The sequence below is a fragment of the Cricetulus griseus genome, chromosome 2 (genome assembly GCF_003668045.3).
Source record: "Cricetulus griseus strain 17A/GY chromosome 2, alternate assembly CriGri-PICRH-1.0, whole genome shotgun sequence".
NCBI classification, from domain to species: domain Eukaryota; kingdom Metazoa; phylum Chordata; class Mammalia; order Rodentia; family Cricetidae; genus Cricetulus; species Cricetulus griseus.
The window spans coordinates 34,358,072-34,379,408 of NC_048595.1; the positions used below are offsets into that span (position 1 = coordinate 34,358,072).

The window sequence follows — 21,337 nt, forward strand, 5'->3', positions numbered from 1 at the left end:
GCCCAGTTCCTGGGGGTGACCAAAGAGTTGATGAATGCTGATAGATGTTAATGGAAGCTTCTATATCCCAGCATCTAAAGAAAGAGTAGGTCTAGGCACTCACCCCAAAGACTGCTAAAGGCACTGTGTGCAAAGCTGTGCCAGCTCTTAACATCACAGTGAGCATTTGTGTGTCCCAAAGGTCCTCACCCTAGAGGATGGAACATGAATCTGATGAAGCCTCTAGCTCTAGCCGCAGTTTATAGGGGTAGATGACAAAGGAACATGCCAAACAACATCTGGATGCAGTCAGGAAAAGATTGTCTCTAGGGCATATTCTTACATGCCCTAGAAAGAAAGTATATGTCTATAGAATAAGCAACATGTTCTCCTTCACCACAAGTTGAAATGGAGGTGGAAAGAAAGGAGCAGACTCTGGACTGAGGAGATAAAGAGATGAGTGTAGTGTGTGGACTGCGCTTCCATCCCAGTCTGAACAAACCAACCGCTGAACCCACCTGTAACCCCAGAACTCAGGAGGCAGAGGCAGACAGATCTCTGAGTTTGAGGCCAGCCTCGTCTACAGAGTGAGTTCCAGGTCATCCAGGACTATACAGAGAAACCCTGTCTCAAGAAAGAAAGAAAATTTAGGGCTGAGGATGTATCTTATTGGTAGAACAGGTGTCTGCCAGGCACAAAGACCCGGTTTGTACCCACAGCGTAGCAAGGGAAAAGAGTAAGTTTAGGAGTATATACACAAGCCGAGCCATGGTGGCTCACACCTTTAATACCAGCACTTGGGAGGCAGAGACATCTGATCTCTCTGTGAGTTTTAGGCCATCCTGGTCTACAGAGCAGTGCTGGGACAGGCTCCAAAGCTATAGAGAAACCCTGTCTCAAAAAAAAAAAAAAAAGTATATACAATGCAAGGGGAGGAGTACTGTTTGTAAAGGGGAGCAGCCATCCAGCAGTAGGAAACACTCAAGGAGACCGGCTCATTCTTTGAAGGGATATAAAAAGAAGCTACAGAGTGAGCATCTACAACACGAAGGCCCCATAAAGAATAGGCAGAGTGGCAAGTGTTTGAAAGCATCATAAACTAGGGAAGGAATAGGTTACATGCTCAGAAGGGACCGTTTTTATGAGGCTTATCTGGCCCATTTCATGAATTTTCCACAGTCTGTCCTGTGAACTTTTTTCTGACTCTTTATTAATTTGGCAACTCCTGCTTTACTTGGTCACATCTTCTTCATGTGTCCCTTCTTTTACATTTCACTTTTAGAGACTGAAATGGGTCACGTGATAACAGCTCCCAGGTTTTGTAGTTGTAGTGAATTAGGAGGAAGCAGCCTACAAAATCCTATGTGCAAGGGAGCATCAGTTTTGATATGTGCTGAAAGGGGTAGCTGTGTCTGTGGTGCAGTAGTGGGCACAGGTGTGCTTGCCTGCACATTTCCCAAAATTAGTGTGGCTGTCTTCATAACCACGGGGGGAGGGAGCAGGACTGAGTGTCTCCCATCCCTTTCAAGTTCATGTCAATATCTCTAACGATATTAGGCCTTTGAGTGACTGTGTAGCTTATTCCTCCTGGGATGGTGGCATGTGGAGTTAGTGATAATGGCGGTGGGAAATGGATGCTTTAGGTTACAGTATGTGAGGAGAGCGTGTCTAGCTTCTAGGTGGAGGTAGGGGGTGTGGGGGATGCTTCCCTGTAGCCTCCTGCTATGCAGTGAGCTAACTGGGGTTATGGTATGTAGTCACTGAGGCCTAGGCCTCCATGGGCCACTCTGGATCAGGAGGGCCTACAGAGTTCTCAGCACAGCTAGAGCTCTGGCCACCTCCAAGGCTGCCAGCCTGCACAGGATCTCAAACCAGAGTGTTTGGTTCCATGTGACATGTCCTCTGGGTGTCTCCAAAGAGCTTGACTCCTCCTGTCACTGTCCACTGCCCCTTACATTTCTTGTGACGTGTACAATCATCCCCAAGCCTCCACCCTGCCCTGCCCAAAAAGAGGAATATTTTGCCATTCCCTCCTCCTAACTCAGCATCCCTTCTCCCTCCCTCCTTTCTTCCCCCTTCCCCTTTCCCTCTCTCGCCTACCCTCTCTTTCTCCTTTCCTTTCCATCTTTCCTATGGGCCCAAGTGAATCTCCTTAAACCCTATTAGTCATCTCCCCACCTCCACAGGAACTTAGGGTTCACCAACAAGTATACCCCAGTTCTGGCTGGTCTGACCTCTCCTCTTGGCCCTGTACCCTAATCACAGGAGTCTGCTTTTTCTTTCTCTTTTCTAGTAAAATTTTCTCTCCCATTCCTTTCCCACTGCTGTGTCACTGAATTTGCCTTCCTCCTCGCCCTGGGTGGTCTGACTCCCAGAATCCTCTCCAGCATTCTGTCTCCCATACCGGCTGGAGTTTTGAATGCTTTTGCACTCCGCTGGCACTGTCTTATCCCCTTGTTCCCAGATTGCAGGAACATAGTGGGCAGCAGTGAGTGGAGATGGATGACTGGATAACCTTCCAGAGAGCTTCCAGCACTCAGACATTAATCCTCGCTGAGTAGATCTCGTCCCTCCACTCCCACAGCCAAATAAAGACTAACCAGGCCTGCTTTCTCGGATTCAAGTCCTACTCAATAAAATCAGCAACTACCCAATTAAAAGGTCGGGGGAGGTGTACTGGAATGTGGATGGTGGCTTCCCAGGCCTATCACCAAGGCTATGTACCTAAGAGCCAACCAGCACTGTAGCCTATTGCGGTTTTTTTTTTGCTGTATTCCAGGTTCTCCAAACCAGCACCCATGTTCCTAGATGACTCCTTTCGAAAGTGGGCTAGGATCCGGGAGTTTGTGCCACCTTTTGGAATCAAAGGTCAAGGTATGTTGGGAACCCTTCAAACATTAAATACCCTGTTTGCCCATGCTGTTTCCCTATACTTCAAGACAGGACTTTATCCTTAGAAGTTCCGCACTGGGGGCTGGTGGGATGGCTCAGAGGGTGAAGGTGTTTGCTACTCAGTAAGTCCAGTGTTTGGAACCCACATCGTGGAAGGGAGAGCCAGTCATAATAAATTGTTCTCTGACTCCATGGTAACCATTTGTAAGTGGGTGTGCACACAAAATAAGTGTGTGTGTGTGTGTGTGTGTGTGTGTGTGTGTGTGTGTGTGTGTGTGTGTAGAGAGAGAGAGAGAGAGAGATTGTGGTGAAGTGCATACCTTTAATCACAGAAGTAGAGGCAGGTAGATCTCTGAGTTTGAGGCCAAGCTGGTCTACATAGCAAGTTCCAGGCCAGCCAGGACTATATAATGAGACCCCCATATCAAAACAACAAAACAGTCCCTTGCTGGAGATTGTTCCACTGGCTGGAGCTTTGTCTACTACAGTGATGTGTGTATACACTCCCTTTGTTCTAGCTCTAGTCTAGTGAAGGAGCAAGTACTCAGAGAAGCACCAGATCCAGTGTCATGAGGTTGCCAAAGAGATGCTCTAGAGACATTGTCATATATAGTGCTGCAGCTACTTGGAAAGGTTCCTAGAAACGACAGATAGACAGACAGACAGCACACAGGATCCTGTAATCCCTACCTAATGTCTTTCATGCTGACTTAGCCTCCTTCTAATCATTCTTTTTCTGTCCCAAGCTAACCTTTCTCTCTGTATCCAGCCCTTCAACATAGCCCTGCTTCTTTGTCAAGTGCCTGACTGTTTCTTGACTTGGTAGGAAGGTCAGGAAGGGTGTCAGATCCCTACACTTAACCTCTGCCTAGCTGTGACCTTGCAAAGCTTTCTTAATCTGTCTGTGCTTTGGTTTCCCTGTCAGCTAAATAGAAACCATGCTGTGATGTAAGGTTATGGTCAGAATTAAGACAAGAGCTGTTAAGGCATTTGGCCGGGAGACTTAGCCCTCTACTCTACTAGCCCAGCCCTCCCTGGAAAGAAGACAAAAGCTGGCAAAAATACTGTTGACCTGGGGCTCTGACCTCAAGCCTCCAATAGGCACATCCAATGGGTTAGTTTAAGTCATATGTAAACCTCCTTCCTCAGTGCTTGGATCCAGGCAGATGAGTCCTTCCTCCTAAATCCTCACTCAGGACTGACTGTGTAGCTCCAAAGGACAACAGAGTCCCCAGACAACAAGAAGAGAATGGCTCCTCACCAGTGCCCTTCTGTAAAAGGTTCCCGTTACAGACAGCAAAGCCCCATCTGTGTCCTTGGTCAACTGATAACAATGAGCTCTTCCTTTGGGGTAAATTCGGAGGTGAGACAAGAAGGGAATGAGAGATGTCCCCACTTTAAGGTGTATCTGGAGACACTCAGTGTAGAACCTTGTTAAAGGTTTGCTCCTCGGCCCATTCCCATGGAGCTAATGGAGAGCCTGCCCATGCCCCCCAGTCCCTCATCTGTGGGTCTGTGGGACGTAAGGGATACTTTCCAGTCATTCACTCACATGACCTCTTGCTGTACCTGAAGATAGGTAGGTAGGTAGGTAGGTAGGTAGGTAGGTAGTGTGTGTGTGTGTGTGTGTGTGTGTGTGTGTGTGTGTGTGTGTGTGTGTGTCTGTGTCTGTGTCTGTGTCTGTGTGTGTCTGTGTTTAAGACACAGTCTTACCATGTCGCCTTAGCTGGCCAAGAACTTACAAAAATCCACCTGCCTCTGCCTTCTGTGTGCTGGGATAAAGAGCATGTGTGCCACCATGCCCAGTTTACTCCCTTTTAAAATTATTACTCGAGGGGCTGTGGTGTAGCTCAGTACGAGAGTGCTTACATAGCCTATGAAAGGCTGTAGGTTCAAGCTCCAGTAGAACAAAATCAAATAAAACAAAAAGACAAAGTTGTATGCTGTTTTTTTTTTCAAGTCCTTGCTACATGAACTAACATTAAAAAAAAATAATAATAATAGCCTAATACAATGAAGGGCTAGTGGCACAGCTGAACTGATAGAGTGTTTGCCTGGCGTGCATAAATTTGACCCCAGGACCACATAAAACTAGGCATGGAGGTCATGCCTGACATCCTAGTACTTGGGAGGTGAAGGCAGAAGGATCACAAGTTCAAAGCCACTTTTTCAGCTACAAATCAAGGTTGCAGCTGGATTCATGAGGTCCTGTCTCAAAACTAATAACATTAAGTAAAATAATATAATGGGCACCATGCACTGTCTTCCTAATGGTGGCGCTGGAGAGATAGCTCAGTGGTTAAGAGCACTGGCTGCTCTTCCAGAGGAACCAGTTCAATTCCCAGCGCCTACATGGTGGCTCATGACTGTCTGTAAGTCCAGTCCTCAGGCATCCTATGCCCTATTCTGGCCTCCATGGGCACCAGACACACAGAGGGTTGCAGACTTGCCTGAGGACAAAACACCTCTATATAGAAAAAGAAAAGAAATAAACCCTGAGCTACGAGAGAGCTTCTGGTTGCTCTCCCGCCCACTAACCCTCCCCAGCACCGTTATCCTTATTTTGATGTTGACATTTAGTGTTTCTTTGCCTTGATTTTTATTTTTGCTACATACTTACATATCCATTAAACATAAATCAGTTTTTCTTTATGGGGCATGGTGATGAATGCCTTTAATCCCAGTACTGGGGGCTTTCAGAGGCAGGCTGATCTTGAGTTTTAGGCTAGCCAGGCTTTAGACACTCTCTCAAAATAAATATGTATGGATCTATGTGTGTGTTTGTGTGTTGATTTCTTTTAAGTTTTTAAAATTCTCGTGTATCATATATGTGTGTATGTGTACATTCTTTAAAACGGTACTTTGCATATATATTTTAGCTTTATCTGTATTGGTACATACAGCTATATATCATTGATGGGTTTTTTTGTGTGTTTTGTTTTTGCTGTTGTCATTGTTGTTTTACTGACGGTAGCAGTTCATGTTCCACATGCAATTTTCCTTTGGTGGCTGTTTTAACTGCCTCTAGCATTTTTGCAATTGCAAACGGTTCTGCGATTAAGATTCTCTCAAGTGTCTCCTTGTGTGAACATTTCAGTGCTGGGCCCTTGGAGGATAGCCACGGGGTTCTATGTGTGGACATCGTACCCTTATTTTATTACATAGATGCTTTCTGTCATGGTAGTGCCAAGCTGTTTGACTATAGACCTTCATATACATCGACCCAACACCTCAGCCAAGTAGGAATTGCCATCGTTTTTTCAGAGGCAGGAAAATGAGCCCAAAGGAAGGTGGCCATTTGTGGCAGGTCACCAGGTCTTATGTAGCAGAACCAGAGTCTGATGTAACCAGCAGCTCCTTCTCTGTTATAGTAGAATGTTCTTACTGCGCCCGAGTTTAAAGGAGAGCAGTCATCCAAAGGCCAAGGTGACGAGATCTGAATAGTGGTTCAGGCTTGGAGAGCAGAGGTCTCAGGGTCCTGGCTGACAGTAGTGTGTGGAATACTGGTGGGTAGATGCCCTGGCTGCAGGGTGTGATGGGTGAGGAAGAAGAGGCAGCCTGACAAAGAGCAGAATTGGGATGGGCAGTACACAGTGGGGAAAATGAGAAGACTGTACTTGAGTGAACTCTTCGGCCATTGTTGTCTGATTTGTCCCCTGGACTCTGCTTCATGAGCCACAGTGGTAAGCCATCAGTGGTCTATCTCCATTCCAAACAAGGCCCTGGCCCAGGGATACATGTCCTCGGGTCTAGCTATGGGGAAACCAGGTGAGTCTCCAAGGAAGGTGGAGGATCCTGGGAAGAAGGTACATATTGTGGTTAAAGCCTGGCTAGATTTGCCTACTTCCCGACCTCCATCTCCTGGCTCAAGGGAAAAGTGAAAACAGTGGCCTGGCCCACCCTTGTGACTGCAGCTCCCTCTACCCACACCCACCTCTTCTCTATCCCCAGTCCTGAACCTCCCAGGAAGATTACTAGCAAAAAATATTTTCTGGTAATGTAAGTGACCCACTAACAGTAACCTTCCTCCTCTGTCCACAGACAACCTGATCAAAGCCATCTTGTCAGTCACCAAAGAGTACCGCCTGACCCCTGCCTTGGACAGGTAAGCCTGCCACCTTCTCCCTGGCTCTCTGCCATGAGCAGAGGTGCTGTAGCCCAGCTGCTCTTTGCTGGGTTTGGACAGGTTCTCTACCATACCTCCCAGTGCACACACAATACACACACTGTGGGCAGAGTGTATAAGTAGGACAGCTCTTCTGGACATGTACCTGCCCAGTAAAGCTCTTTGCAAGGCTTCTCAGGCCTCAGACATCACTGGTTTGGGAATAAGAACTGATGATGGGGAGTGCTGGTAAAGGCAGCTATCAGGGAACAGAGCTTAAGTCTGAGGGAATGACAGCTCTGGAGCCCACAGACCCAGGAGGGAAAGCCTCAGGTCAGGGTAGGAGACAAGAAGCCAAGTGAACACAGACCCAGGAGGGAAAGCCTCAGGTCAGGGTAGGAGACAAGAAGCCAAGTGAACGAGACTGTCAGGAGCTACTGAAGCCGAGAGGCTTGAGTTGAAATTAAGCCCGGTCTTGAGTCCTGAAGCACCAAGTTTTGTTTTCCTGTCCTTGCTCTTCTGAGAGATCGGCAATCTTCCCTGTCCCCTAAGGTCACCAAGCCTCATTAACCCACAGGGAGCCTGTACCCAGAACACAGTCTTACCAGGACCCCCTCCTTGCCCCCTGAGCCTGTCCCCAGGCATCTCCTATGTTTTCTTAAAAGTGTCAGACATCAGCAGTGATGAGTGTCCCAGGGTCCAGCTCCCCAAGGCACAGCACTGAGTGTCCCAGGGTCCAGCTTCCTGAGACACAGCACTGAGTGTCCCAGGGTCCAGCTTCCTGAGGCACGGCACTGGCCTCCTTCCAGAAGTGCTGCATGGACAGGGCCAAAGCCACAGTAGAGTTAAAGGCAAAGATACAAAGGGAAACAAAGCTGAGGGATCACCTTCACAGGCCTCTGCTCTCTCCCCTCAGCCTCCACTGCCGCCGCTGCATCATTGTAGGCAATGGAGGGGTCCTTGCCAACAAGTCTCTGGGGTCACGAATTGACGACTATGACATTGTGGTCAGGTGAGCTCTCTTGAAAACACCTTGGGCACGTGCATGTTGTGAGCCCTGGGAATTGAGAACTGTCTCACCATCTGGTCACCTAGCCTGAGGGTTAACAGAAGCCTCAAGAATGCTGCTGGGTTGGCAGATTTTAAAATTAATGAGTATGTGGCCTGGATTTCTACTGTGCACCTGGGGTGCTTGGGGTTCAGGGTACCTCCCCAAACACAGGCCCAAGGCCAGCTCTGACTGCACTGGCTCTTTGTAGACTGAATTCAGCACCTGTGAAGGGCTTTGAGAGGGACGTGGGCAGCAAGACCACCCTGCGCATCACCTATCCTGAGGGTGCTATGCAGCGGCCTGAGCAGTATGAACGAGACTCTCTCTTTGTCCTTGCTGGCTTCAAATGGCAGGACTTCAAGTGGCTGAAGTACATCGTCTACAAGGAAAGAGTGGTGAGCTCCCTGCTGCAAGCATCCCGTCTCCTGCCCCCAGCACCCCAGCTTTCCAGGCCCTCCTTCCCACTGGACTCCACAAAGAACAAATAGGAAACTTCAAAATGACCCAAAACTAAAAGACAGCAAATCCAGCAAGGGTCAGAGGCCAAACGATGGCAGGGTCTCTAGCAGGCTCCTGGAGCCGAAATGCCTGCCCTCTGCTATCTACCTCCAGATAGCCAAGAGCTGGTGCTTTCTCAGCTTCGAGTCTCTAATGCCTATGGCCAGCCCCAGGGGGTCTCCCAGCTTTCACAGACTCCTGCCCTGGTCTGTAGCTGCCTCCCTGACCCCGCTTCCTTTCCATGAGGCCATTCCGACTGCTCTTACAGCCTTACCTCCTCCTCAACAGAGAAAGACAGCCTTCTAGAGACCCCAGGGCCATTCTACAGGGACAGTGGACCTCAATCCAAGGGTGCCAGCTCCCAAACTCATGAACCCAGACCGTTTTTCTGCCTCAGATTTCACTGCTAGCCTGTCAGTTGGTCTCCAGCCTGCCACTAAGTCTCGTTCTCCTCTTTGGGTATGATCAGATTCTGTGCCGACTGCTCTAAGTTGGCCAGGGTCTGGGCCCATGTGTTCAGGGAGTGTATGTGGTAGCATAGGGTCAGATTGCCCATCAGTAGATCACCCGCTGGGGCCCCTCTTAGATCCTGTTTCCCAGTTCTGGGCCTGTGGGAACACCTGCCAACGTGTCTGACTCTCTCCCACCCTTGACATCTCCCTCCAGCCCTCATCAGCCGCCCAGGGGAGGATGTGCAGGCCCCAGGCCATTCATCTCCCGGTGCCCAACCCTCTTCCTGGAGACTGATGATGTTAGACCCCCGAAAACTCAAGTATCCAGGGTCCCAGGCCACTTTCGCGGTCACCCCAATCACCAGGCAGATTCGAGAGCTTGCTGCAAACTGCACGAGGCTTTATTGTAATTTAACGAGCTAACCCCATGTTACCTCAGGTCTTTCACCCACCCACCATGGCGGATAGCTAGAAAAGACAGTTTGAAGCCGCTGCGCACAGATCTTTATAGGGCAACGTAAGGGGAGTGTCTAGGGGTACGCACAGGCTCAGGATTGGTGTGCCTCCAGGCTTGGAGGGCTTGCCCTGTGTTGATTGGTCAACTGGTTGTTATGGCCCATAGGCCCTCCCAGGGTGGTTGCTATGCTCTCTACGTCATTGCTGTGCGATTGTCCATAAAGCACACCCAGGGTCGTAAAGCATAGCGCCACCAGCTAACTTCCGATTGGTTCCTTGTCACAAGACAGGCATCTGACTTTCTAGTGACTAACTTCTGATGGGTTCCTTGTCACAAGACAGGCATCTGACCTCTAAGTGACCAAGGCAGGTTTATGGCAAGCACGTGTTCGGCTGTTATGGCTGCCGAAAGGGAAGCTGGTCCCTTCAATAACAGATTGCCCACTGCCTTCAGTAAGGAACTAGTTCTTTTAGGTTTAGAAGTTGAGGGTGAGAACAGCTTAGCCTGCCTGTGAGGGTCTCAGGCAATTTGGTTTGACTCCACAGCTCCTTCCAAGCAAGGCCAAGTGCAGGCAGTGTCAAGTAGGTAGTGTTAGACCCCTGGAAAACACAGGTATACGGGTCCCAGGCCACGACCGCGCTCACCCCAATCACCAGGCGGATTCGAGAACTTGATGCAAACTAGCAAGCAAGAGAGAAGACAGAAGTCAGGTCCAGAAGCTCAGGTAGGTGGGGCAGCAGGGAAGGGAGCCCATCTCAGAGCCAGGCTGAGCGAGGCAGCTGGCTATGTTGGGTGCAGCCCAGATCTCCAAAGGGAAGGAAAGGGCAAAGAAACAGGTGATTGGTTTTGCTTCAAGCAAGCCTCTTGTCTAACAAACTAGGGAGGAATGGGGCTGGGGGAGGACCCCTCTCTTTTTACAATTCCTACAGCCTTTCTGTTTGCCTTAAACTAACAGGCAAGCACTGCAGAGGGAGAAATGGGAATGAATTGGGCCTGCCTTGGTGCACCCTTCTCATATATGTTCTCTGCTCGTCAGCCCACACGCTGCTGGCCCATAGATACCTAAAAGTCTTCATGGCTTTCTCAGGGCAGGAGAGCCACAGGGTAGGGCTCCGATCCCACAGGGCTTCCCCCATGGTGCCCAGTCACTATACATCATCTGGAATTAGCTTAAACCAGTTCCTGTGTCCTGAGGGGCAGTCCAGATCCCTTGGGGACAGCAGACCAGTTGGTTATGGTCACCTTTGCCTCCAAGAGCACCAAGGTCAGTGGAATCAAAGCTCTTTCTGTCTCCCGAAGGCAGGAAGGAGAGTCAACAGAAGTAGGGAGAGTTGCTCCCAGGAAAACCAAGGAGCTTGCCACTTGGTCTGGTTGCCTGGCTTTGGCAGCCATTAGATCCTGACACAGTTGATGAGGCAGTGAGAGGGGTGCTCAGGCCCTCACTCAGCCCTGTCCTGGGCACACATGGCCAGCCTGAATCAGGGAGACACCTTCTGAGTGTGATGGGGAAAGGGAAGATGGCAAGAAATCTTCTGAAGTCATGTGGGCTTTCTGTGGTACCACAGTCAATGATTGCTTTGGACTTCGGAATGATCCACCAGTAACACCAGTAATATTCGCGCCTTTCTCAGCATCCCAAGTGTCTTAATCAGTGTTCTGTTTGAAGGGACACAGTTACCACAGGAACTCTTATAAAAGAAAGCATTTTATTAGGGCTTGTTTACAGTTTCAGAAGTTCGGTCGGTCCATCATCAACATGGTGGGAATCAGGGCAACATGTAGGCAGATACGGTGCTGGAGAAGGAGCTGAGAGTTCTACATCCAAATCCGCAGACAGCAGGAAGAGAGAGAGCTATTGGGCCTACCTTGGGCCTTTGAAACCTCAAAGTTCACCCCCCAGTGACACACTTCCTCTAACAAGGCCACACCTCCTAGTCCTTTCAAATAGTGTCACTCCCTGGTGACCCATCATTCAAATCTATGAGTTTAGGGGGCCCATTCTTTTTGTTGTTGTTGTTGTTGTTGTTGTTGTTGTTGTTGTTGTTGTTTTCAAGACAGGGTTTCTCTGTGTAGCTTTGGAACCTATCCTGGCACTCGCTCTGGAGACCAGGCTGGCCTGGAACTCACAGAGATCGCCTGTCTCTGTGCTGGGATAAAGGTGTGTGCCACCAACGCCCGGCTTAGGGGGCCCACTCTTATTCAAACTACCACACCAAATGCACTTCCAGAAGCCCATTCTTGAGTGCCCCTCCCCCAAGCCTGAGGTTTGTGCCCTCCTGAGACATCCCTAGGCTGCTCATCACTTCCCTGGCCTCTCTAAGACCCAGATATGGTAGATGTAAACCAGGTTGCCTTTCCCAGTCCTCCTTCTGAGGCTCAGCCACGGGCTTGGTCCACTCATGCAGTGATGTTTCTAGCTGCCCCTCACTGCTGGCAAGCTCTGTACCTGTCTAAGAGTTTCACCTGCAGAAATCTGGTAGGAGATGGCTCTGCTCCAGGGCCAGAGCTGGCTGGCTAGGGCTGGGGTGGGCAGGAAATACCTCCTGGGAGACACTACCTAACAGAAAGGGCTAGAAAGGAACAAGTCAGGCTTTGCAAACAAAAAGGGCCTTCGTGTGGAGACCCCAGGAGGCTATGCTCCGTTTAGGACACGCTAAGACTATATGGAAAGTGCATATAGCCATTGACATGTCAGAATATGAGGCCAAGTGTCTCAGATGCCATCGCCTGTTTTTATCCAGGCCCTAAATGAAGACTGGAGATGATAGGACATGTGAAGGACAGAGCTGTAGGGGAAGCTGTAGCCACGCCTACTTAGGGGCTGGCTACAGGTGTGCCTGACCATGCCCTCGAAAGCTTGCGAGGGCAGGTCAGGGGAACGTAGGGTGACTGTGTTTTCACTTTTGGTTCTCTTTTGGGCTTGCATAGACTACTGCCATGCCGACTGACTAGGTCGCTCTGTAAGGCTTTTCCCTATTAAATACCCTTATATTTCTACCTGACTCCGTATTGGTAATATCCCACTATATCTGGTGTCAGACATTTTCTTCCTACAGGACCCCACCTGACTATCATCGTCCCATTTCAGCAGGAAGTAACTTGGAGAATGCTACGCCCCCTTTCCCCATTGTTGTCACTTAGGATAGTGTATATATCTAGTTAGGGATAGCTTCCTATTGTTTATGGTTGGGATTGGAAGGAGGTGTTCAGGCTTGGCCACCTCTTTCAGATGACTTTAGGTTTTAGTTAAAATAGATAGTTATGATGTGACATAAGCAGATTGTTGTATCTTCTTATATTTTACCTTTATGATTGTTAATTTTGGATACTTTAAACTGTTAAGTTTTAATCCTCTTTTAGACTAAAAGGGGAATTGTAGGGGAAGCTGTAGCCACGCCTACTTAGGGGCTGGCTACAGGTGTGCCTGATCACGCCCTCGCTAGCCTCGCAAGCTTGCGAGGGCGTGGTCAGGGGACATAGGGTGACTGCGTTTTCACTTTCAGTTGCTCTTTTGGGCTTGCATATAGACTACTGCCACGCCGACTGACTAGGTCGCTCTGTAAGTAAGGCTTTTCCCTATTAAATACCCTTATATTTCTACCTGACTCCGTATTGGTAATATCCCACTATACAGAGCACCTCATCTGATCACTCAGGCCGCCACCTTGTGCTCCTGCCAGTCTTCCCAGCTGCGCCCCCAGGATGCCAGGTGGCCCAGGGCTACAGACCCCCCTTTCTTACCCATCATCTTCCCAATGACACTGGGAAGCTGACATCTACTGAGAAGACCCTGTCTGGACCAGCCCATTGTGGCTATGGTCCCAACATGAGAGGGAAGGGAAAAACTAAGGCATAGGTTTGACCATCCAGTGGTGCATTCTTTCCCTGGGGAAGGAAGGAGGGCAGGATTTCAGAGGCCAGGCTCCCACATTCATGCTCAAGAGGTGGCTTCTGCTTGCTTGCTTGCTTGTTTTACATAGACTGGCCTGGAACTCACTTTGTAGCCCAGGCTTGCCTTGAACTCAGGGCAATCCTTCTGCCTCTCCTTCTCAAGTGTTGGGATTATAGATATGAGTCACCATGCTCAGCTGATGTTTTTAAAAATTAAGGTGAAATAGAGACAAAACCTAGCACAAAAATTGCAGTAAGGTCTCAGCCGCAGGCAGTTCCTAGTGTGTGTTTTCATGAGACAAGGTTCACTTCGTAGCCCTGGCTGGGCTCACACTGTTGGCAATCTTCTTGCCACAAACTCTGAATGCTGAGACTCTAGCCACTCCAGCTTTCATTATTATTATTACTATTATTATTATTATTATTATTATTATTATTATTAAATTTTTACATTCCAATCCAAGTTCCCCCTTTCTCCTCTCCTCCCACTCCTCCCTCTCCTGCTCCCCCTCCTCCCATCTGCTCCTTGGAGAGGGTAAGGCCTCCCCTAGGAAGTCTACTAAGTCTGCCCCATCATCTCATTGAGGCAGGACCAAGGCACCCCCACCCCATGTCTAGGCTAAGCAAGGTAGCTCTCCATATAGAATGGGCTCCACTAAGTCAGTTTGTGCATTAGTGTCAGATCTTGGACCCACTGCCAGTGGCCTCATATATTGTCCAGTCACACCATTGTCACCTATATTAAGGGAGTCTAGTTTGGTCTTATGCAGGTTCCCCATTTGTCAGATCTGAGTCAGTGATCTCTCTCTAGCTCGGGTCAGCTGATTCTGTGGGTTTCCCCATCATGGTCTTGACTCCTTTGCTCATATTATTGCTCCTCCCTCACTTCAGTTGTACTCCAGAAGCTCATCCCATTGGTTAATTGTGGATTTCTGCATCTGCTTCCATCTGTTTCTGGAAGAGGGTTCTAGCTTCTCTGGGGTTGTGGATTATAGGCTGGTTATACTTTGCTTTATGTCTGGTGTCCACTTCACTTTGGCTTTCTTAGTGGTGGTTTTTTACTGGTGGGTGCTATTAGAAGGTCCCCCTTGCACTAGAAAGTGAAGCATTTTTATGTCTAGGCTGTGTGGTCTGGCCCAGATAGTGACCCAAAAAGAGGAGTCAGAGGCCGGGTCCAGAGGAGGGGAATCCCCTGTAGAACAACAGCAGAACAACAGAAAAGTCTGGGAACTCTACAGGGCACACAGAACCATCAGGTCCCCAAATATGAGGCCTTGCTGGACAGTGCCCAAATTGGGGATTGGATGTTATCTACACTTGAACCTCTTCTCTGTTCAGACCTGAGAGAACTTTTGCTCAGGGGACGTTGGATGAGGTGCCACCTTGCCTCTGGGAGACACAAAGTGGGGCTCACATGTGGCCCTACTGAAGAACAAGTAAGTGGTCACGGCCTCCTCTCCAGGCCTCTGCCGTGACTCGGTGGCAACACTGTTTTCTTTGTAGGCCATAACCAGCGGCAGTTCCTTCTCCTTCCCCATGCTTTTCTCCATCACTTGCCCTGCAGCAGATTCAAATGCTCAGGCGCCAGGCTGCTCATTGCTGCCTTCTGCTCTTCGTCACCACTACCTTCTGTTCCCTGTTGCTTCTTTTCCTTCTCTCCCTTTTCCCATCATAGCATTATCATCATCATCATCATCAAAGCTCTTTGGTTCCCAGCTTCCTTGAATCCCTTAATTCAGTTCTCCTAATAGCCATGTTAGACAGGTACTGTTACCATCCTCAATCGTAGAGATGAGAAAATCAAGGCATCGAGACAATGAAGTACTTGCTTGAGGTAACGCAGCTAGCTAAGTAGTAGGTAGAATTGGGTGTAAAACCCACATCCGACTGCCCCAGGGATACCTGTGAGGAACCTGACCACATACCTTCCTGCCTAGAATCCTCCATTTTCAGCCCCTTCCTGCCATGGCCTAGGAGACCCCTGTTTACTGAGTTCTTGCATATAACAAGCCCCAGTGATGCCTGCCTTACAGTTGGAGGATGGCTGGCTGAGGCAGGTGCTGTTAGCACCAGTAAATGGTAGACCCATGTCAAAGCTGTGTCATTGTGACTGTTCACTACAGCCTTTCTTGTTTACTCATTGGTCCACTGATTCAGTCAGATCAGTCATCAAAGCCATGCCAAGCCCTGGGCTGCCATCATCATCCTGTTTACTTGGCATCCCTGCCACACCCTTTTTTTCTGCATCTAGCCAGTCCAGTACCAAGGCCTGAATGGCACTATAGAGAGAAACTGCAGCCAAGGTTGTAACTCGTGATGTCAATTTGCCAGCATCCTGTCCCTAGTTGTCAATCTGGACCTGTATGTGTGGCAAGGAGAAGTCTCCCATCCAGCATGCAGGGTAAATAAAGGACACCATCACTGAGCATCCCAGCCTCCAGTCCACACATGTGTATTAGTTACTTTCCTATTGCTGTGGACTGAAGAAAGAGCTTATTGGTTCCAGAGGGCTTGGAGTTCATCATGGCAGGGAATCATCACAGTAGACAGTATCCATAGCATCAGGAACAGCTGGGAGCTCATCCTCTAACCACAAGCAGGAAGCAGAGAGTATATGAGAGATGGGTTTGAGCCATATAGACCTCCAAACCCAACCCCAGTGACACACCTCCTCCAGCAAGGCCACACCTCTAAGCCTACCCAAACAGCTCCACCAACTGGAGACCAAGTATTCAAACATCTGAGCCTACGGGGGACATTCTCACTCAAACCACCACTTTAAAAATCCACATCTGCCTCTGTTCTCTTCTTCCACCATCCCTAGCCTTCTTGATCAGGGTCCTTTTCCTCCTGAGCCAGGAGGCCCTCTCTCCTCATCCCCTGGGGTGTTCTTTCCCATCTCCTTTTTGTCTCTATTGCTAGAAGCTCTTCCCACATCTGTCTCTTTGTCCAGGTCTTTCTCCCTTTAAAAATAAGGCTGTGAGCTGGCAGTGTGGCTCCATGGGAAAGGGCAGCTGCTACCCAACCTGCAGACCTGAGGTTGATCCCTGAAACCACATGGTATGAGGAGAAAACACCACCTCCCACAAGGTGTCCCCTGATCCCCCAACACAAGCTGTGGTGAGGTTGTAGTCCATGGTGTTACTTTACCATCTTCTCATGGCTGGGTTCTAGTTATGAGTTCTGTGCTCACATAGTACATTAATATATAAATATAGTAAAACAATTTAAGCCCTTCCATTGTTTTACTCATCCTCTTGCCTTCTGTATCAGGCAGCTGGAAGAGCCAGCCCCTTTGGCTTCTTAGCCGCTCCAGCCTGGCATCCAGATCCACCACTCTGTTGGACTGACTTTCTGGTTCTAAATGCAGAGACTCCACCCCTGCCTCACTGTAAAGGAACAGCTCACCAGCTGGCATCCTCAGGGCAAGTATTGTAGCCAGGCAGTAAGTAAGGACAGTCCCTGGTTTTCACAAGCCAGTGACCAAAACCCTGAGAAGCCCTGATTCTTTCCACTCTCTTTGCCCTGTGTGTTTAGTCATTCATTGCCCAGATCCATAAGCAGCCAGTCCTTCTACAAATGGCCTGCTCTGGCAATTCCAGCAGCTTCCCAGGTTGCTTCTGGTTGTTTCCACCAGTGTGTTAACCACGTGTGCCCTCAGAGCCATGCTGAAGCAACCCAGTGACTGGCTTGTTCTCTTGCTTAACAGCTACCAACGTTTGTGTGTGAGGTCTCCTACCAACGTCAGTATCACCTGGAATCTTGCCGTTCAGGGGAGGTTCCACCTTAGAACTTCTGAATGAGAAACTTGGAGGTGGACAGTGGTCTGTTTAAAAGAGTCCCCAGGATGTAAACTCAAGCGTAAGAGCCACTGGCCCGCAGGATCATATTCAAACCCTGACATCCCCAGAGCCTCCCTTGTCCTTGCCACTTTCTCATACCTAACACATACATCCTGTCCTGGCAGCACCAAAATGCGTATCCTGGTTCACACTACTGCATTCAGTCTGTACCATCCAGGGCTGTTAGAATTCCTCCTCTCCAGCTCCTGGAAGCAGGAACAGTCTTGTCTATTTTTTTGCAAACCCATGCCCTTGAGCAATATTGGAGCACAGCTAACATACTAAAAGGAATAAATGTGGAAACTGAGGCTGGTATTTCTGAGGAGGCAGGATTTTAGCCAGAACATGGGGCACTCCATCTGGATCTCTCCTCTCTTGCTTTCCCTGCCTCAGGAGATGATTCTTCTGGGTTCTGGACTCTTGTATCCTCTTGATCTCTTGCTTCCCCTGGGAATCCTCTTTGCTGTGTTTGATTTTCTTCCCTAGTTCCAAGAAGATTCCTTGATAAAGGATATGAAAACTAAGCAGTCCCTGGCTGCCTGCCTGAGTTGTCGGTGTCCCACGGCCACCCTACCCTGTGCTCACTCTTCTCTTTGTTCTTGGCTTTTCCCAAATATAGCTTTCAAATAGCTTTTTTGACCCTCTCTTCACATTGAAATAAACCCCAAGCACACTAAAAAGCGAAAAGCAAACAAACGAATGAACAACTAAAGGATATATATAACTGCTGTCACTGTGCTGCCCAGGCTGGCCCAGACTGTGTAGCTCAGGATGGGCTTGAACTTGCAACAGTCTGCCCAGTTCAGCCTCCCAGATTCTGAGATTGTGAGTGTGAAATACCACATCTAGCTAGAAATATCAAAGAAAATAGGATACCAAACTATTAAAGCTGTAAAATTATTTTTAATTTATTTATCCAACAGTTCTCATGTGGCCTTCAGGAGACAATTTCCAATAATGCGTTCTCTCTTTGCATTGTGTGGGTTCAATAGATCAAACTCAGGTTGTCAGACTTGGCAGCAAGCATCTTTACCTGCTGAGCCATCTTTCTGCCCCACCCCACAGGCATATACTTTTTTTGGAGACTGGCTCTATGTTGTCCTGACTCTGAGGCATTCACCTGCCTCTGCCTTCCTGGTGCTGGGATGAAGGGTATGTGCCACCGTTCCCAGCCTTCCCACACACCACCACCTCCTCCTCTTTTTTTTTTTTTTTTTTTTCTTTCCTTATGTTTTGGAACTGAGTCAAATCCCCTAACTAGAGCTGTCTCCCTGCATCTACCTCCCAAGTGCTTGGATTACAAGTTTGAACCACCGTGCTTGGCAGGAAGGGACAAACTTTTAAGGCACAGAAGTGCTAGAAGAAACTTGGCAATATCAATTTAAACCAAATAAAATTATTATATCAAACATTTTGAAAGTATGTTTAGAAAATGTGATAGACAAAGGTTTATTATTCTGAGGGCTGTCAGGGAAACCATCAGAGCCCAGCAGCTAAGAGAGGGGACAGAAGTGAGGAGGAAACTGCAACAGAGAGATTCATGTGGCCTTCCTTAGCAGTTGGAGACATGCACGTGCAGGCAGCAGGGGGCCATTTGCCACCTGTCCCATTTTCAAAAAATACGTTGAAATTATAACACAGCACACTGGCCAGAGTGGGGAGCAGGTGCTCTTGTGTTATACCAGTGAGGGCATGGGTTTGGGAAAGGAAGTGGTACTTAGTGCCAAGAGGAAGGGAAAACCTGTACACAAGATTTTTATCAATGTGGTATTTATAGTAGCCAAACCCAAATATGACCCAAGGGATTAGTTATGCAAATTATGGCTGCCAATGCTGAATGGGGCACATAGCAGCTACTTAGCCAGCCTACAGTGGATATGGACAACTGGACCTGCCATCATGGCCACTTTCCTATTCTTTGCATGTGAGGAAGGCTGGCGGACATAGAGCTAGATTCAGTGTTAGGAACTGAGCTGTCCTCTTCCTCTGCTGCAGCCACCTGCCACACAGCTGTAGAGACTCAGTGGGACAGTGAACATGGCAGCCCTTGACACCTTGTATTCATCTGCAAGACCAATTGCCTCCTGGGAAGTAAAATTGAACCCACTGAGGAGAATGCCCACCCTCAGGGCCAAGAATAGCTAAGTCAGGGCAAGCAACCAGGCCTGACAACAGATGCTACCCTGGTCAAAGGGTCCAGTTGCCTCATCTCTCTGCCCTTGGGATACTTAATAGAAGTTCCAGGTCTTAACTGCTGCTTTTTAGTCTCCAGCCTCATATAGAGGCTGCCAGATGAGAGAAGTTTTAGGCACAGAGAATGACATTAGCAAGGTGTGTGATACTTAGCGAATTAAAAGCCATTCCATTCAGTCAGGTAGAAGTAGCACACACCTTTAGTCCCAGCACTTGGGAGATAGAGGCAGGTGGGTCTCTGTGAATTGAGGCCAGCCTGGTCTACAGAGTGAGTTCCAGAACAGCCAGGGCTACACAAAGACACGGTGACTCAAAACAACAACAACAAAAAACATTCCATTCAACTGGTATGATGTCAGAAAATTGGTGCCCTTAGAGTTAGTAGGTAAAGAAGTGTATATCTTCACCATGTTCTGACCACATCCAATGAAATGGAGTGAAGAAAATGTAGATCAAAAGCAAAGTGGCCACCTCAGGCTCATCTACCCTTTTGAACCCAGTATCATGTCTTGGAGACCTCCATATCTTCCACCCTAACAGGACCAAGGCCACTTCCATCCTTGAGAGTTGTCTGTTGCTCTGAGCCTACCCTCCAACCCTGGAAGGCTGTTTGCAGGGGCTGCAAGCAGAGTGTATATAGAGAGAGTAAGGAGACCGCAAATAGGAGCAGGTTTTACCATGTGGGAGAGGCCTGGGCAGGAGGAGGGCTTTAGCCAGTTTTCCCTACAGTATCATGGTCGGTATAGGTCTCAAGTCTGAATTCCAGATTCCAACTCTGCCATCCATGGCACTTTCTCCTTTTGTTTGTTTTTGTATTGTAACCACTCTGGCTGTCCTGGAACTCAATTTGTAGACCAGAGAGACCTCCAACTCACAGAGGCCACCTGCCTCTGCCTCCCAGGTGCTGGGATTAAAGGGGTGCTCCACCACTGCCTGGCTCCATGGCACTTTCTAAAGTAAAGGTAGACTGTGTTTTATTTAACAGCTTGATAGACTGATTTGTAACTTATTTTCTCACTTATTGCTGCAGTGCTGGAGTGTGATCAAACAAGTGCTTTACCACTGAGCTGTCCCCCTCTGGCAACGTAGGAAGTGTTCTTAACCACCGACCTTCTCTCTAGTCTCTGGGCTAAAGACTTACAATAACAGAAGCGAACAGGAGCTGGCTGTGAGCCAAACATTGTGTATGTGTGGCTTCTAACTGTCAAAACAACAAACCACTATAAAGCTGGAACTGAAATTCTTTTCCTGTAGTTGAAGATAATGAGACTTAGGAAGGGTAGTGAAGTACCTCAGGGCATAGAGTGAGCGGCTGGGAGTTGGGGTTGAATCTCAGACCAGCAGTCTTAGCTGTTGACGCCAGCCATCCCAGAGAGCAGTGGGAGCCACTGAGGATTTTAAACGTGAGAGGGTCAAGACCAGACCCATGCAGGGAACTGAAGCACTGTGAGATGGTGGCTGCTACAAAGACTCCAGGAGAACTGGTGACCTAGCCTGAGTTAGTAGCTGTGGGCACATCTGCCCTGTCAGTGGCTGTGGAAAGTCAGACTCCTTTGAAGAAATCCTCCACAGGACCCTAGCAGGGGAACACTTCCTTATTTTCTTCCCAGATCTTCTTCCACTTGGTTCTGGCTATTCTGAGCAGAATAGGTTGCATCAGCAGGAGCCTGGCAGCTCCACACACAGGATCCAGCCCAGACTTGACCAAGGCAGGGACATTCCTGGAGGAGGGAGTGACAAGGAATGCAGCCCACAGCTGTCCTCAAGGAGAGGTGCCATGGCACTGACTGGCCTCTGGGTTGTGTCCTGTGGGTGGGAGAAGTGAGACGGAAGCAGCCTTCATGCCAACGGTGGGCTTGACAATGCACCCGGCATCAGGCAGGCCTCCAGCACCCACCCTGCCTGCCTGCAGGAACCAGCGGGAAAAGCTAGCTCCACACTCCCGTGTCTGAACGGGTGCAGGTGTGGACCTGTGCA

General features: G+C 48.8%; 1 protein-coding gene across 10 annotated transcripts in view; it reads left to right on the top strand.

Annotated features, from left to right (window-relative positions):
* St3gal3 (ST3 beta-galactoside alpha-2,3-sialyltransferase 3) overlaps window positions 1-21,337 on the top strand; it is a 215,611-nt gene that overhangs the window by 178,836 nt on the left and 15,438 nt on the right. For 9 of the 10 annotated variants that reach the window (XM_027399026.2, XM_027399028.2, XM_027399025.2 and 6 more), the window contains 4 exons: window positions 2,759-2,853; window positions 6,913-6,976; window positions 7,893-7,988; window positions 8,236-8,422. In XM_027399026.2, the coding sequence (XP_027254827.1) occupies window positions 2,759-2,853; window positions 6,913-6,976; window positions 7,893-7,988; window positions 8,236-8,422 (442 nt within the window). The remainder of the gene's footprint in view (window positions 1-2,758; window positions 2,854-6,912; window positions 6,977-7,892; window positions 7,989-8,235; window positions 8,423-21,337) is intronic. The other variant, XM_035439677.1, reaches the window with a different exon arrangement.